Source organism: Tachypleus tridentatus, chromosome 7 (assembly GCF_004210375.1).
Source record: "Tachypleus tridentatus isolate NWPU-2018 chromosome 7, ASM421037v1, whole genome shotgun sequence".
In the NCBI taxonomy this organism is placed as follows: domain Eukaryota; kingdom Metazoa; phylum Arthropoda; class Merostomata; order Xiphosura; family Limulidae; genus Tachypleus; species Tachypleus tridentatus.
In genome coordinates, this window is record NC_134831.1 from 402,129 (window position 1) to 421,068 (window position 18,940).

The following is an 18,940-nucleotide window of genomic DNA, read 5'->3' on the forward strand; positions in this document are numbered from 1 at the left end:
CTGCTCGAGGATTGAGTTTCTGAAAGTAGGAAATCAGAAACAGTAAACATGGGAACATTGCTGTCCTAAGGATTGCATTCCTGAAAGTAGGAAATTAGAAACAATAAAAGATAGGAACATCACTCTTCTAGGATTGAGTTTCTGAAAGTAGGAAATTAGAAACAGTAAACATAGGAACATTACTGTCATAGGATTGAGTTTCTGAAAATAGGAAATTATAAAAAGTGAAATATAACAACATTACTGTCCTAGGATTGAGTTTCTGAAAATAGGAAATTAGAAACAATAAAATATAACAATATTAATGTCATAAGGATTGAGTTTCTGAAAGAAGAAAATTAAAAACAATAAAATATAGCAACATTACTGTTCTAAGATTAAGTTTCTAAAAGTAGGAAATTAGAAAGAATAGAATATAACAATATTAATGTCATAAGGATTGAGTTTCTGAAAGAAGAAAATTAAAAACAATAAAATATGGGAACATTACTGTCCTAGGATTGAGTTTCTGAAAGAGGGAAATTAAAAACAATAAAATATGGGAACATTACTGTTACAAGTTTGAGTTTCTTGAGAAGAGCTGGGCATTGAAATGTTTGAATCTTCACAAAAGTGAGAACACAAAAGGTTATCGATGATCGAACTTCAAATTTAAGCAATTTAAGCCTTGAAGCATACCACTGAGATACCAGAGGAGGACCATAAAAAGGAAAACATTTGGTGTAATTTCGAGTTTTTATTTTATTTTTTAAACGATAGATTAATTTCAGCCTGGTATAGATGATGTAGATTGATGGTGAGAAGCTTAGATATATTCCACATCACTGGTTTGTTCAACCTTATGTCGTTTGATTGGCCGTGAAGAATAACACACGGGGTAGTAAACACTCTTGTGGAGTACTTTTATAAATTGATGGATATCAGTTTTTGTTTCTACTCGGTTTCACATTATTGAAAACATTTTTGTCATCTAGACAGCATGAAACAAAATCTTTTAGAACTGAATGTTGCATTTCACGAGTTCAGGTTCATGTAACGTTAAATTTAAGCACTAAATGAAAATACTAGTCAGGCTTGGTAATTAGGGCGCTCAATTTTTAAGCTGTGGACCACACAATTGGATTCCATAATCGAAAATTCTTGTCCTTTGGGGACGTTATTATGTAAGAGTCAATTTTACTTTATGTTGGTAAAAGTATTCCAAGAGTTGGTGGTAAGTGATGTTTACTGACTGTCTGCTCTCTAATCTAATCCAAATTAAGGACAGCTAGCGCAGATAGCGCTCGTGCAATGTTACGCGAAATTCCATAAAACAAATAAACGATCCAAATTTTATGCGTTTTGTGTCTTAAAATTAAACGTTAGTATTAGTTCTGTAGGCTGGTGTAATTTGTGTTGACAAATCTTACAATTAAGAAATAAAAGAACGATGTTTTTGAAACATTTAGCTATTAGACGTTTATTTCGAAAGTGTGTAGCAACGTAACGCTCTATATAAAGACAAATGTGTTAGAGGAAATGTTTTACAATGTCAAAAAAACAATAAAATATACCGACCATTGAAAATAGGTGCTTGTATAATATATAGACCTTTACTTCGTTGATCTCATATGGACTGAAGGGCGTGTTACCCGAAATGTGTTTTTACTCGGAAAAGGATTGCTATATAGATCTAAGTGTGTGTAACCCGAAAGATGACTTTCATATAAACCAAAGTGTTTGTCATCTGAAGATGAATTTTATATACCAGGTTATCTCTTAAGTAATGTCTGATTTTATGTTACGAAACAGAGAAAGGGTTTCAAATGCTTTTAATGTTATTTAATCAATAATGTATGTTCCATTATTATTAATTACTTCCTACCAATGATTCACAAGCTGAATGTCACTTCTATAAAATTCTTGGGGTTTAGAGGAAAAGAATGTAGTGAGGGTAATTTTAACATATTCATGTGTTCCAAGTTCTTTTCCTTTTTTAGCCAGTGTTTTACCTGCACTGTTTTAGCCAGTTTACCTGCACTGAACCATTGTCTACGGCGCTTAACATTTTTTATAAAATATCCATTTTCTACCTCCAGTCACATAGCCTGTCCAAAAAAAGGTGAGTTACTTTCACGAGAGTGCAGAGAAGTGCAAATGTCCACTCTAGTTCTAAGGTTGGCTTCTGTCAAGTCATGGGAGACCCATTTTTCAAGTTTTGATACCTTTCCAAGCTGTTGAAGATGACGGTAAACTGTTGAATGGGTTGAATTAAGCTTCTGTGCTCGTTCTTCAACTGTTACAGCACAATCTTCATCAAGTGCAGCCAACAGTAAGTCATCATTAAATTCAACAGGATGACCTGAACGTGGCACATCGCTTAAGCTATAGTCACCTGATCTGAACTTCTGAAACCACCTTCGACATTTTCTTTCATTAAGAGACTCCGCACCATAAACACCTTGAATGTTTCGTATAGTTTCTGCTGCACTATTGCCTTTTTTAAACTCATAAAACATTATATGCCTAATGTGTCCGTCAGACACATCCATCTTCATAAGATTTTATTTGATTAATGATCTGAAAGAGTGGAGTTGAATTAGTTTTTTGTATTTGTCTAAATAGTTTTATACACGTCCTACTACATATTTTAGTCACTAAAGCCTTCTACAAAGACAGATATGATGATGTACTTTCTGAATAAAATTTTCGGACATTACTTATCGGATGACCTGATAGATAGAAGTGTGTTTTTATCCGGAAGATGATCTTATACGAACCAAAGTGTGCGTGAAGATCTCGAGACTTTAGCAAAAGGTTCACATAAGGAAGCTAGAAAACAAGTACGTTCCTTGAAGCTAGTTTGAGGTGTACTTACCTTTATTACTTCAGGCTCTAAAACTGACACAGCTTGAGGAGTAATACCTTCCATGCTTTCTGCCGGAATCGTCTTTAGCTCCTCAGCGGAAAGACCAGCTGAATTAGACAGAGAATTCTGTAAATATGATTTCAGGCCAGTAACCAAACTTATTTTCTTAAGAAAACGTGTGACAGAGTAATAGCTACAGTTTCTACGTTTGTAGCTAAGCACAAACCTACACAACAGGCTATCTGTGCTATGAACAACTACTGATATTGAAACCCGATTTTTAGCGTTATAAGTCTGCAGACTTTCTCCTCAGTCGTTGGAGATGGGTGGGTAGGAGACTACGAAACATATAAGTTAAACAAGGAAAAGAACGTTATTATTATAAAACAAATATCGAGTAACTTAAAAATGTTGAAGTGTTACAAGATTTTATTTGATAGACAGGAAACAACCTAAATTATTGTTATCCACTATAGGTTAATAACTAGTTTTATTCGTATTTTGCTAATAAGTAGAAACGTTCAGACAGTAATTACCGATTAATCCACCTAAGGAATACATAATAGCTGAGCTCCATTCACTTGGAGAACCATATCCCGTTGTCTTTGTAGCTTTCTGAGCTAGAGTCTGCACGACCTCAGAGGAACATTTTTGTAATTGGCCCAGGACACTGACACTCTCCCTGTTTATGGAATAATTATTTGGTGTAATTTTATAACAACACATAGATGTCTTTAGTATTCGCAAATATTTTACAACATATATCTTTTTATATTTTCGAATATTTTAAGTAGAAAATTCAGTACTGAGAAAACTACGTTTAAATAAGTTTGAATGGAGTGTCAAAAAGAAAATTAATTATGAACGTACGAGGAAAGAGAGAAATATGATTCTACCTTTCAGAAAACCTCAAAACACATTTAACAAATAAACCCGGAATACTTCAGACATCTGATTCTTATACAAGTTTATGGACTACGACGTAAAAACACTGGATCATTGTATGGATTAATTAATAGTTTGTCGCTTCAGGATCGTGGCGCTACGGGAGACTTCGTAAACGCTTATACATTTGGACTAAGACGAGTTTTTAACTATTTCTTACGTGTGATGTCGCCGTGGATAGTCTCATAAACGAAATAATTTGCTACAGCCCTTTTCAAGGAAATACACCAACATCGTGTAGTTGTTAAAACTCTGTCACAGGACATAAAAAACATATCACTTTAAAGATGAAATCTTTACGTTTCCCCATGCTGTTGGTAAAAATAGCACAACTAAGCATTTCGGACGACAACAGGATCTAAAACCACATCTCAAGCAAACTTAGGGCTAGGAGTTAGTGTATAGGTCCACATAACTTTTGTGCAGACATAAACAAAAACTGTGGAAGGTTTGTGGAAAGAATACTCAGGCGTTTGGTCTATGAATGAACTAGTCTTCCTTCGTGGAAGCTTTTGACAATAAAACTGTGAATTTAATTAATGGCGTTTAATCATGGATATTAGACACACAATGACTGTTAGCAAAGAAAGTGCTTCAATACTTAGAACATCATTGTTTTAGAATGTGATCAACTTTATACAGCCTAATGGTTTGGTTTGTTTTTGAACTTCGCGCAAAACTAAACGATGGCTATCTGCGCTAGTCGTCCCTAATTTAGCAGTGTTAGACTAGAGGGAAGGCAGCTAGTCACCACCACCCATCTGCAACTCTTGGACTACTCTTTTACCAACGAATAGTGGGATTGACCGTAACATTATAACCCCCACGGCTAAAAAATCGAGCATATTTGGTGTAACAGGGATTTGGACCTCCGACCTTAGGATTGCGAGTCGAGTGCCTTAACCACCTGGCCATGTCGGGCCTCAACTGATGGTGGGGAACGCCAATTAAAGATGAATTTTTATAAATAAAGGGAATTATTCTCTTTTGAAAGATTATTTAACGTAGTAAATGCATTCTTAACATGACAACGTTCATATTCAAACTTACTGATTTAGTTTATCTTACGTATAAGAGCCATTAATAATAAAAAAGTTATATAACACGATTTAAGATATTTGTATTGGCGCATACTTAGGTCTTTTAAAATAATTTTTCCCGTATTTAAGTAGAAGATAAATGTTTAACATATCATGTGAAGTTGAGGGAGAAAATTATTTAAAACTAACTATTTTCTGGAGAACCTTCTTAAAACAGATGTTATTTCTTTTCCTTCACAAAAATGTCATGGAAGTAGCGAATAATTACAAAAATATAGACAAGTGCATTAACACATGCTTACATATACAAATAAAGTCGATTTTAACTTAAAAATAAAATTGTGTTTATATTTAAAATACAAAATACACATTAAAATATGAACTCAAATGCGACGCCTACCTAAACACGTTGTCATTAATGGAGATTATGTCTTCTTTGCTCATTCCACATAATATATGTCCAAGACTGGTAAGCTGGGTCGATACGTAGTTGCTAAGGTAACGGCCAAGAGCTTGTTTCGTTTGGTTAGCAAGACATTTCAGCTGTTTTAGTGTTATAAGAAAGAATCATTACTATACATACAGACACATCAAGAGATGATTCACTGACTATATAGTTATTTATATATTTTCATCTGATTAAGAATATTTCAAAGAGAAAATGAATTGAGGTTCATTGTCTTGCATTTCAGCCCGATTTTGTACTCAGGTCGATACTTTCATATGGGCCTCTCGCTAGTACAGCGGTAAGTCTACGGATTTACAATGCTAAAATCAGGGGTTCGTTTCCTCTCGGTGGGCTCAACAGATAGCCCGATGTGGTTTTGCTATAAGAAAACACACACACACTTTCTTATGGTTGAAAAATTAAAGATAACTGTATATGTTTTCTTATAGCAAAGCCAGATCGGGCTACTTACTGAGTCCACCAAGAAGAATCGAACTCCTGATTTTAGCGTTGTAAAACCGTAAACTTACCACCGTTGTACTAGCGGGGGACTAAAGCTAATTGTAGAATGATCTATTAAATTACTCTCCTGAACTTCCAAGAAAAGGAATTAGAGAGAATAAAAAAATGTTTATGATAAACAGAAACTGAAAAAAAGACAAAATATTTTTTGTATAATCATTATTCTTGAATTGTCTTGAAAAACACTAAAACATTACTCGAAGCTTTGTTTGTTTGTTGTTTAGGGCAAAGTTAAACAATAAGCCATTTTCGCTCTGCCCATTGTGGGTATTGAAACTCTGTTTTTAGCATTATAAGCCCTAGGATTTGCCGCTGAGCCACTTGGAGGCATATTATTTAATAGTTATGATATCATCATAACTTTACACACATGGAAGTGTTCCTAACTGTCCAAAACGATCAAAATGTGCTACTTCATGAACGACAATTAGAACTCAGATTTCCGTTTAACTAGTAAAATCAAAACAGAAGTTAATACCCAACACTTGTCTTAGCAATCAAAATAAAAGTTCAGTTTTAGATTTGAAATGTTAAATAGATTTTAGAAAAAAAAAGATTATTATCTGGTTTTAAACAGTGAGCTTTCAAAAATATCAAAAGTAACATTCTATTTATCAAAATACACTGAAAAATGAAAAAAAGTAAAAGACGTAACATGTATTTTAGAGAAATTTTGTTGCTTTATGGCACAAAGGATTCTCAACATTTGGTTCACGAGTTCAAACGTTTTAAAAATGTTCTTTAGATTTAGAAGGCTAGATATTCATACGAGTAATTTATAGGAATTTACTAAGTTGTGAAAACAAATGTGGCATAACTTATAGTTTGACTGATTACCCGAAATTAAGCACAAAGCTACACGATGGATTATGTGTGCTCTGCCCATCACGGATATCGAAACCCAGTTTCTAGCAGTGGGAGTTTGCCATTGTGCCAGTAGGAGGTATGGTTTCACTGTATTATTTCTAACCCATTTACTTTAATTCTATTTCATTTGTTTTAAAAGTATGAACAACTCAAAAAACTACTATGTCAAATTTGTAACTTAAAATGTATTTAAACAAACAATAAAACTAACATACACAAAATTAATTATATTTATGAATATAAGTAATGAATTATTTATAAGTATTTAATTATAATTAATTAAATATTCGTTAATTAATGATTATCGGCAATTTTTATTCATAACAACTTTTCTAACTTAAAACTATTTAATTCATTGTAGTTTAAAACTATTCTATTACAAAACCAAGAAATTGCAGTATTTTAAAACTACAATGCTGCAGTAATAGCCAGGCAAACAACGACTTATAAGCCTAAAGTCCTAAAGTAGAGTTTCATTGATAGTGGAATATACTTTATGTTTGAACGAAACATTGATCCGTTTTTTTTCATTCCTTCATATCTCTTCATTATGCTTATAAATCATTGTTGCTGCAAGTAAAGTTATTCATATACATTCCGTAAGCTTCGAAATAAGTAGTTATAATCAGTTTATAATATACAAAGTACATTTTAAACTGAAATTGCACAAGAAGTGGTTGTAATATTAATAAGGAAATACCTGCGATTCACTCAAATCCCAATATTTGCCTAATTCCTCTATAGATGCCGCTGTAAGCGAAAGTTCGTTGATATCCATTTCTGACAAACCTTTCGTGAGGTAACCAAGTAGAATAATTTTGTCTTCGGATAAATTACTGACACTACCATAAGCCTAAACAGAAATATATATATATATATGTATGATATAACGTCTCAATTTAATTAATGCCTTTAACACTTAACATGTAGACCTTTCTTCTAAATAAAGAATATGAGTGAATTACATAAAAATCAAGCATTTATTCTAAAAAATCAGAATATATTAGACCTTTCTACTTTTGAAAATACTGGAATAGCTCATGGTTTTTCAAACTATGCTCCGCGGAGCCCTTGGGTTCCGCCATAGTTACCCGGGGCTCCGCGAGGAAATTTTAGAATGTTAATATTTTTCCTAAAACTACAAAATTGAATCAGAATACGCTGTAAAAAAAGTAAAGAGCAAAATATATTTTAAATGTAACACGTTTATCACATATTGGGTCTTTTAATATTTTGTTCTGCCTAACGCCAGACGATTTTATTTAGCTTAGGGGAAGTTCTCGCGGTGAAAGTGTTAATACAATCTCAATTAATTTTGATAGTTACATTACTGGTTGCTAGTAGAATGGATCCATCTCAAGATCGCATGCAACGTTGGAGATGTAAGACAGCCTGATAATTTTCGTATGAAACGTCGTACAACTCTGGGTAGTGATGCCAACTATCTTTTAAAAGCCAGATCTGGATTAGCGACTAAATCCCGAACGTAATGAAACATAACGTCATAGCTGAAACTTGTCCAAATTTGAAACATTGTGATGAAATTAGATGCAATATCAATTGTTTCAATTTCAAAGAATATTTATATGAAGTATAGTTATAGCTGTGACAAATATAATTGATAATTGTTATGTTTGGTTAGATTCTTTGTACTTTAATTAGACAAACTTGGTATCAATGAGCTCTATGACTTCATACATTCTCATGACGTCATGTTTCATTTCGTTCGAAATTTAGATGCACTTCAGATCTGGCTTAATATTTTCTGTTAAAAGACAAAAAAAAGGTTTCCCTTTTTTTTTTAGAAAAATATATTATTCTAGCGGCCTAGCCTTTTTCGTTATGGCAACACTGATCTTAGGTCAGCATGTCATTGTGCGATGATAAAAACCAAGTGCTTGAACGAGCTAATTTGTGTCCGTAAAAATATTTTTGAAGTGTCAAAGATATAAGAATACGTTTTTAGACGAATTAATAATTAGTTGTCACCCTTATAATGGATGAATGACTGAATATCAGTAATAAATCTGATACGAGTAAAAATCTTCCTAGGCCTAGGCTTAATACGAATTCAATGGCATTATTGTCGTGTGCAAGCACTTCTGTCCCGGCATGGCTACGCGCGTAAGGCTTGCGACTCGTAATCCGAGGGTCGCGGGTTCGCGCCCGCGTCGCGCCAAACATGCTCACCCTCCCAGCCGTGGGGGCGTTATAATGTGACAGTCAATCCCACTATTCGTTGGTAAAAGAGTAGCCCGGGAGTTGGCGGTGGATGGTGATGACTAGCTGCCTTCCCTCTAGTCTTACACTGCTAAATTAGGGACGGCTAGCACAGATAGCTCTCGAGTAGCTTTGTGCGAAATTCCAAAACAAACAAACAAACAAACAAGCAAGCACTTCAACGCAGAATGATGCAAGAAGTACCGAAACAAGAAAGAAAAGAAAATACGATGAAAGTTTTATGAATATGGTTTCACATGAACAGGTAATGAAGATGAACCTAGTGGGTTGTGTGTTGAATGTGGAACAGTGTTGAGTAACAGTAGTTTGCATCCAGCAAAGTTAAAACGGCATCTAGAAACCAAACACTCCCAATTAAAAAATCCAACTTCTGAGTATTTTAAAAGAAAGTGTTTGCAATTAAATGCAAAGAAAGCTACATTTCGTTCGTTTGTTCATCAGGACAACAAAGGTGCTCTTATTGCTTCATATCGTGTTAGTTACCGCACTGCAAAAGTAGACGAAGCTCATACAATTGCAGAAGATTTGATAAAACCATGCACAAAAGATTTGGTAGAGTGCACGATTGATGAGAAATTTCTTAAAAACATTAACTCTGTGCCCCTTTCTGACAATTCGGTTTCTTGAAGAATCAAGGATATGTCAGCAAATTGCTTAACGTAGTTAATAAGACGAGTAAAAACGAGTCCAACTTTCTCGCTTCAGGTGGATGAATCAACACATGTCGCAGGTTATGTAATGTTGCTTGTGTTTGTTCGCTATATTCACGAAGCTAGTTTTGAAAAAGACATGCTAATTTTCAAACCTTTGCCTAATCAAACAATAGGCGAAGAAGTATTTAAACTGATCGATATACTTATAGAAGAACATGAGATTTAATGGCAGTTTTGCTCAAGTATTTGCACTGATGGAGCTGCAACTATGATTGGAAAAATTTTAAGGCGCAGTAGAACGTATTAAAAATAAAAACCCGGACATCGAGAGTATCCACTGCTGTCTTCATCATCATGCACTTGCAATGAAACGTATGTCAGAAGACTTAAAAGAGGTATTGGGTGATGCCATAAAAATAGTTAATTTTATAAAACCAGGACAACTCAATGCGAAGATTTTCAGTTTACTCTGTGAGGATAAGGGAAGTTTGCATAAAAATGTGCTACTTCATATTGAAGCCTGATGGCTTTATCGGGGAAAAGCTCTTCCTCGGTTTTACGAACTGCGTGAGAAAATAGGTTTCTTTTTATCTGAATGCCATTTTGAGCTTGCATACAGATTAAGGGACAAATGCTGGATACGGAAAGTGGCTTATCTTACGGACGTATATGCCTATCTGAATGAAGTGAATGCTACAATGCAGGGTACTCAGAGTAAAATGGAAGCGCTTCAACGTAAGCTAAACTTTGGGGTGAATGTATACTTATGGAAGAATTTTATTGCTTCGAAAATCTCAGTGTTTTTCACTTATGAATAAAATTTCCGTAAGTGAAGATGCAAAAGTTTCTGTCTTGCACCACATATCTGATTTGTGTACAACTACTGGGGAGCATTTCCTTTCTAATTTATAAAAATTACTGTGGATTCAAAATACCTTTGTTGACTCTGAAAACACCACCTATTTGCCTTTCAAAGAGAAAGAACAGCTTATACAAATTCCAACTGACTACACCCTAAAAACAAAATTTCAGTAGGAAGATTTTTTTTAAATTTCGCACAAAGCTTCTCGAGGGCTATCTGTGCTAGCCGTCCCTAATTTAGTAGTGTAAGACTAGAAGAAAGGCAGCTAGTCATCACCAGTCACCGTCAACTCTTGGGCTATTCTTTTACCAACGAATAGTGGGATTGACCCCACATTATAACGCCCCCACGGCTGAAAGGGCGAGCATGTTTGGCGCGACAGGGATGCGAACCCGCGACTCTCAGATTATGAGTGGCACGCCTTAACACGCTTGGCCATGCCGAACCTGCAGGAAGAAATCACACAATTTTGGATTCAAATGGCCATGGAATAACCCTGAAATAAGTAAGAGAGCTTTGAAATTTTTGATGCGTTTTCCAACAACACATCTTTGTGAGCAAACATTTTTATTGTTTACAGCTACAAAGACCAAATTTAGAAACAAGCTAAAGATTGAAGATGATTTGCGCTTTCAGGTAACAACCATAACTTCAAATATTGAACTACTTTGTGGACTAAAGCAAGTCCATCTGAGCCACTAATAAATTAATACGTACACTGAACTTTTTCTGATATAATTATTGCAAGCAGAAAATTTTGAACAAGCAAAAGTAAAATTTTTTCTTTAAATATTGATATTTTCAATAAGTGTATATCTAAAAGTTTATCTGATGCTAGTGACCAAATGTTTCTATTTTTAATTATTTTTTTTATTAAGGCCCCGGAATGTCTTTTCTTTTTTATGTGAAACTTCGCAGGTCTAAAAATTTTGGGAACCCTTGTAATAGCTCTAGTTTGCTGTCACTGAGAGAGAAGAAAACGATACGTTTTTTTATATTAACCACTACATTAATAAAACAGTTAAGGAGCGAAGAAATATAATGAAGGGATTATTTAGCGTGATACTGTATGTTCGGGTATACGCTTAATAAAAATTCTAATTTTAGGTGTAAGTTCATCATGAAAATAAATATTATGTCTGGTTTTTAGTTTCAACAGACAAAACACCTTCAGTACAAGAAATAAGTCAATATTTTGGTCATAAACACCGGACAATGTAATGCGGTTTACTCATAAACACCGGACAATGTAATGCGGTTTACTCAATACTAACGTCTCCACGAATCTTTGTGCTCGTAGGACGTAACCCTTCACATAGAATTGCTTCTGAATATTACTCCGAAGGAAAAGAAACACGTTTCGTTCGTTAGTGGTAAATTTGTTTTCATAATGTCATACAAATATTACCAGCTTTTATAAAACATAAATAGCTATTTTGTAGCTGTTATTATTCTCATAAGGGAAATTGGTAGGTAGAGAGAGAATATATGGTATATTATTTATTTATATTAGTATGCTCATTATAGTATTAAAAACGAAAACATAAAAAAAACGGTTTTATGGTATCTACATAAAACTAAAAGCGAAAACATAAAAAATCGATCTTAGAATACCTAGATAACATTTTAAAACAGATGAAGCTAAACACAGATTTCTTTTATAAAACAAGTACAGAAAAACAGAGTTTCTAACAATAAACAACTAATGTTAGGTCTATATTTAAATCAAACTAGTATTATAGATCTTTTGTATTTTATTTTTAGAAGTATTGGATATGTCACCGTTGAAAAACAAAATTGGATTCTCAACATGTTTTGTTTGTAAACATGTTTCTCGGGTGTTTCTTTACTGAGATATATTACAAGGAAATCCTGATAAATATTAATGAAAACTTGTGATATTAGCATTGGAAAACAATAGGCCTGAAATTTGTGATAAAAATCGCACAAACTGTAGAATTAATTTGTTCATTTTGGATTCAAAATCAGAGGTGCTTGTCGACCAGGGATGGTTAGGTTTAAACTAAGCCTTTTGTCACCTCCTGAAAAGTACACATGGTGCTGGTAGATGGTTTCTTTTCAACTTTTTAAATCTTTTATGTTAATGTATTTTATCGAATAGCATGTATTTATAGTTTGGCAGTAGATAATTTATTAGTATATTAGTTCTGTGTGTTTGCGGCGGTTGGATTTTGGTTTATTGTGTTTGATAATTGTTGTATGATATATGAAAGAACAGGTGTATAGTTTGGCAATTGTAATTATAAGTGTGAAACTGTCTTCTTTATTTTGGGGTTTTGGTATTCTCTTTAATTCAAAGAATCTCTTTTTATCTCCATTAGCTATGGGGTATAAAGATTGTTCTTGACTTATATATTAGGTTATGGTGTTTGTATGTTGTGACTCTTGTTGTTTATGTCTTTCTTGTAATTGCGGATGTTTATGTGCTGATGCAGCACAAGTAGTATGGTATTGATTGTTTGTATTTTATCTTACTGGGGTTTAGGTGTTTATAATAGTGGTGTATATGTGACGTTTACTTCTGGTTGCTGATTGTCGCTTGTGATAGATTTCTATATTCGTGTTTGGATGTTCTTATTCCTAGGGCGTTCTTTATAATTTGCAGTATATTGTCAATCAAAGTTGAAGTATAAGGGTTTGTTATTGTCCTTAGGACAGTCGATATTTCTGTGCTCTCCCCCACAGTCCACACGGAGTGGGAGAGCTGCCACATGATGACTATATTTTTGGCAATTGTAACACTGGGTAAAACTACTACTGACGATATTTCTGTGTTTTCAACTGTATAACTGTAATACAACAGTGTGATCCGTACTGTGTACGCAATGTGTGTTTATACATCATTCATATTTGTTGATTTTTGTGGTTTTTCTGATCATTTTTGTAATGGTTTTGTGTATGTTAGTTCAACTTCGATTTCTTCTGTGGTAATAAATGCTCGAATATCCTTCATCATAAAGAACTTTAATTGAGGTCATGCACCTGGTATATGAATGTGGTAAAACGATTTCAGGTATTGTTTTTAGTTTAAATTTCGCGTATAGTTACTCGAGTGATATCTGCGCTGCCCCAATCTTTTTAAGCAGGTATAGACTGAAGGGAAGGTAACACCACCCATCGCTAACTCTTGTGTTACTGTTTTACTAAAAAATAGTGAGATTTACCGTAACGTTATAACGGCTGAAAGTACGAGCAAATTCGGTGACAGGGTTTCGAATGTATTTAAGATATATATCCTGTCTTCCACGGGAGGTAAATTAAGAAGGATGTAAAAAAATTGCACTTTATTGTATTGTAATGCATTACAAGTCGTTATTGTTTGATATGCTATACGTATCGTTACGTCATTGATAAAAAATAATAGAGCGTTTTAGATACCAGTTGTTTGTTTGTTTTGTTTTTGAATTTCGCGCAAAGCTACACGAGGGCTATCTGCGCTAGCCGTCCCTAATTTAGCAGTTTAAGACTAGAGAGAAGGCAGGTCATCATCACCACCTACCGCCAACTCTTGGGCTACTCTATTACCAACGAATAGAATGATTGACCATCACATTATAACACCCCCTGGCTGAAAGGGCGAGCATGTTTGGTGCAACGGGGATTCGAACCCGCCACATTCAGAATACTTGTCGAGCGTCCTAACCAGCTGGCCATGCAAGGCCACCATCGAATGTGATCATCACTTATATCTCTTCTCTTTCAAAATATTGCATTTTTGGTTGAGCATATTGTAAGATATTGTTCACATCTGTATAAAACAAAGTATGAAGCTCGTTATGCGATATAAAAATATTTACTTAAAAAATTATTATTTCTTCATTGAAATGCACGAATGAATCTAATTAAAAATTACACTTGCAATAAAAATTTACAAGTTCATTCATACATTATTATACACCAATTTTTGAAGAAATTGATAGATTTTTTCCAAACAAAATTAGTTTTAAAATGGTATTTGTGCTTTGATAAAAGTCTAATTTCATACTAAAAGAGTTAAGAATTGTTGACCATTTTGTTTACGTACTACAAACGTTATCATCTAAAAGAGTTAAGAATTGTTGACCATTTTGTTTACGTGCTACAAACGTTATCTTATTAAACACGGTGGGCTGAGCAGATAGCCCTTTGTAGCTTTGCTATAAGAAAACACACACATACAAACACTTATTAAACAATAGAAGATGTCACTGTAAGACATTACGCTAGTTTCTAAAAGAAAGAAAATCCATGAATTGTCTTTGATTTGGATGACAGTAAAATTGAAAAAAAACGTTCATTTTTGTTGTTTGGTAATAGTACTAACACGCGAAAAAGTTCAAATAATTTAAATATTTTCACCTATATTACATTACACCATTCAATGCAATATTTTCATTACAAAGTTTAAGATTTTTGGTTCCCAGTGCTTGCCCAGCTTTCGGTGTTTAAGAAAGTTTGTTTTTTTTTAATTTTGCGCAACGCTACACGAGGGCTGTCTGCGCTAGGCGTACCTAATTTAGACGAAAGACAGCTAGTCGTCACTACCCACTCTTGGGCTACTCTTTTACCAACAAATAATGGGATTGACCGTCACGTTATAATGCCCCCACGGCTGAAAGGGCGAGCATGTTGGGTACGATGTGGCTTCGAACCCGAGACCCTCGGATTAGGAGTCGACTGCCTTAACCACCTGGACATGCCGACCCTCGATGTTTAAACCGCAACTTTCAAAATATTATGCTGCATATAAAATAGCTTTTTCTCTCACCATTCAATCCAAATTACAAATTCTGATACAGTATCTTTGTAACAGGATTAACTAACAATAAAATATTATCTTAAAGTATTTTATGAATAATAAAAACAAACATTCAAAATAAAAGTTGCAATGTATATTTTTCTCAAAATTAGATAGTTTCGAATACTAACATTTAGATGATGTATTATTAGAAAGTGCTTAAAACACAACACAACCAACCATTTTAACCTTTGACCATAACACTTCAATTTGCCTTTCTTCGAGTTTGTCCTTGCCTAGGAGATAAAAGCACATTTGAACCTCGTTCTCGGACAACGTTTGTAATTCAGCCACAGAGAAACCTGCAACCGACCCTGTTGCTTCTATAATGGAGCAAGTAAGTCGAGAAGTTTCTGTAAAAAACAAAGTTTCCATGACAATGGAAAATAAAGGAACAAAAATTTAAAACCAAACTGTAAAATTTGCAGAGGTGGAAGGTTGTAAAGTTGTAACAGGACTGATTCTGATAAAAAAAGTATAGTTTTCAGAAGTGAGATTTTCAAAGGATGAAATTAGTTATTTAAAATATAATTTCAAGAACTTACGAGTGAAAACAAAGAGAAATATATACAATAATATGAAAAACTACGCTACACCTGCTATATCCAGAGATGACAAGGTTCATTTATTACCCACTATCAAGCCTTAGCTGGTTTATTAAATTACATTAACAGACAACTATTATGGTGTGAACTGGACTAAGCTGGATAAATGTAATTTATTTTTCAATTTTTGTACGAATAATCTGCAAATCAGAATTATGGCAGTAATTACTAACACAGTATTATTTACTTTAATATAAATTATTTATTATTACTTTATTAACTTTAATTTTACATACAGGTATTTAAAATTAATTTAAGTAAATCTCTGACAGATATTTTATCGTCTACGTTTGTCATTTTTAACTAGAGATAAATGGTTATATTTTAATTGTTTCGGAATTTTCAGTCAAGGCTATGGCTACGTACAGGAAATATTGTGTATAGCAGCCCCTAATGTGGAAATGATGGGATAGAGGGAGGGCAACTCCTCACCAGCCCTCATCTCTTAGACAGTTAGTTTTAACCAAGTAGGGGAAATTGAGTGTAATTTTTTTATATTGAATCCATAGCTGAAAATCAGATCGTGTCCAGCGACATACTGCGAGCTTGAACCTTGGAGGTAATGCTCCTTAGTTCTATTTGTTATTCACTAGGTGACCTGTCCCTCCTCTTGAATAATATTTATTTTACCACTATCCGAAGTTTTATATTAGCGAAGCCTGCAAGAGAGTGTTATAGCACTATAAGTCGTGCGTTTTTAGTTTAGCTTTTACAATCCATTCATCAAATATTACGTACTTAATAATAGATAGAGTTTGTTTTTGTTTGTTTTTGAATTTCGCACAAAGCTACTCGAGGGCTATCTGCGCTAGCCGTCCCTAATTTAGTAGTGTAAGACTAGAGGGAAGGCAGCTAGTCATCACCAGTCACCGTCAACTCTTGGGCTACTCTTTTACCAACGAATAGTGGGATTGACCGTAACATTATAACGCCCCCACGGCTGAAAGGGCGAGCATGTTTGACGCGACGGGGATGCGAACCCGCGACCCTCAGATTACGAGTCGCACGCCTTAACACACTTGGCCATGCCGGGCCAATAGATAGAGAAATAACGAATCGTAAGCGAAAGGAAGAGCTTTAGTGATAGTACACTGTTCTACCTTTGACAGGTACAGTAAAATATACATTGAAGTTAACAAGGAAAAAATACATGTTGATGCTATAAACATGTTATTGTTAAAGTCGATACAAGCACAACATGGTTTGAATATCGCGCAAAACTGTTAAAGAGCTAACCAAACCAGCCATCACAAATTTACCAGTGATAAACTGGGGAGAAAGCAATTAGTCAACACGATTAACCGCTAACTCTTGAGTTATTCTTTTGTCAACGAATAGTGGGATTGACCGCACATTATACACCCTCAAAGCTGAAAGGGCAAGCACATTCAGTGAGGTAGACACTTAGATTGCGAGTGAAGCACCCCAACCACCAAGGCTACAAGGAAAGGTAGGTCGATTTTAGCTAGCAGATGTAGTTTGTTAAACTGACTCAGCGTCATGAATATTTCATTAATTATTAAGATCAGTCTAATAATTTCGACTTTCTTGTATTTAGTTCATACGTGCTAATACACATATAAATTAACAACATAACAACTTAGAGATTTTGGTATTTATAAAACTGGTTTGCAGTAATAACGTACACCAACTTTAGAATTTGTAAACTATTTTCGTCAACAGGTTTTAAAAGATAATGTTCTTTAGAATATCGATTATTATGTGTTGCCATATTGCCGCTAGTAGACGCTGTTGTATTTTTTAAAATTGATTATTGTTGCGCTTGTGACTGACGTAAACACTGTTTAAAGCATGATTTTCCTAGAAAAAGAATACTCACCAAACAGAAAATGTTACAGAAAAGTAGTGCCAGTTTTAATTAAGTAAATGGATGCGTGAAACTGTCAGGTGTATGATTCTAAATTGAAAACTCCTGCTAAGTTCAAGTCAAAACAAATACTCATTTTAAAGATACTTAACTATATGCATAAAATCTAAGTGTATGAATAGTGAAAACATGGCTGTTTCTAGATAAATTATAATTATTTTTAAAATTTTGACGAATTAGAATTTTTGCAGTTCTGTTCTGTAGTTAAGTTTCTTGTAATTGTCAATGACTTAGCAGGACGACCGATTTTAAATTTTTTAAACATTACTGTTAAAGTTCGCTTGAGAGTTGTTATGTGTAAAGCTGTCTTTGCTTGATACAAAACAGTTATCCAAACAGAAGTATTGAAATCCGTTTATTTTTATTGTTATAAGCCTTCATAAATATTGCTGAGCTATTGAGGTGGGCGGGGAGGCAGCTATTAAATACTTAAAAAATAATGCACACCTCGTTTGCTGCGATAATCAGAAGTCTGTTCTTTCAGCATGTCTTCTGTTACCTTTCGCTTAGCTTGGTTAACTCGCTTCCATAACCTCTTCTTCTGGTTCATCAGGGTGTTGCGTTCATCTTCTGTAATCTCGGCCATGCATAAACCCTGTTTGAATAAAAACAAAATGTCTTCTAATGGGCTAAAGTTGTGAAAAGGTTTAACATCTCTATTTTGTTTTGTTTTTTCTTAATAATGCTTATGGAGCAGTTTTTGTTTAAAATTTTCGCGCAAAGTTACAAAGAATTGTCTGCACACAATCATTGTGTGTGTGTTTGTGTGTGTATGCCTTTTCGAATATGAGTGCAAAGCTACTCAAGGGCTACTCTTTTCTTAATGAAAAGTGGGATTGACCGTGACGTAATAACACCACCACCGTCTAAAGGGCAAACATGTTCAGTGATGAGATGCGAACCCGCGACACATAGATTACAAGTTGAGTATTCTAACCTCGAGGCAATGTAAGGCCTATTTTTATGGTCAGAGTTCATTAATGTTACGGATATTGTTTTTTTATTGCCAAACCACCAGACGGAAGTTATAATATAAGTGTATTTTGATTATTTGTGTTTTAACAAAAGAATTGTCCAATGAGAGAACTTCCAAAAACATTACTTTGTATTTATCAAAACTTTCAACTTGTGTGATTCCGCCAGTAAAACAGTGACTTTTAACCTTATGTTTTCACATTTCCTAAACCAGTTAATGAAGATATAGCATTTTGAAATACTGGACA

At 34.2% G+C, this 18,940-nt stretch overlaps 1 protein-coding gene across 1 annotated transcript in view; it reads right to left on the reverse strand.

Moving 5' to 3' along the window:
• LOC143254951 (uncharacterized) overlaps window positions 1–18,940 on the reverse strand; it is a 76,457-nt gene that overhangs the window by 6,052 nt on the left and 51,465 nt on the right. The window contains exons 20-25 of the mRNA XM_076509871.1: window positions 18,165–18,312; window positions 15,405–15,577; window positions 7,371–7,523; window positions 5,234–5,376; window positions 3,385–3,530; window positions 2,858–2,955 (exon numbers count right to left, since the gene is read on the reverse strand). Of these exons, the coding sequence (XP_076365986.1) occupies window positions 2,858–2,955; window positions 3,385–3,530; window positions 5,234–5,376; window positions 7,371–7,523; window positions 15,405–15,577; window positions 18,165–18,312 (861 nt within the window). The remainder of the gene's footprint in view (window positions 1–2,857; window positions 2,956–3,384; window positions 3,531–5,233; window positions 5,377–7,370; window positions 7,524–15,404; window positions 15,578–18,164; window positions 18,313–18,940) is intronic.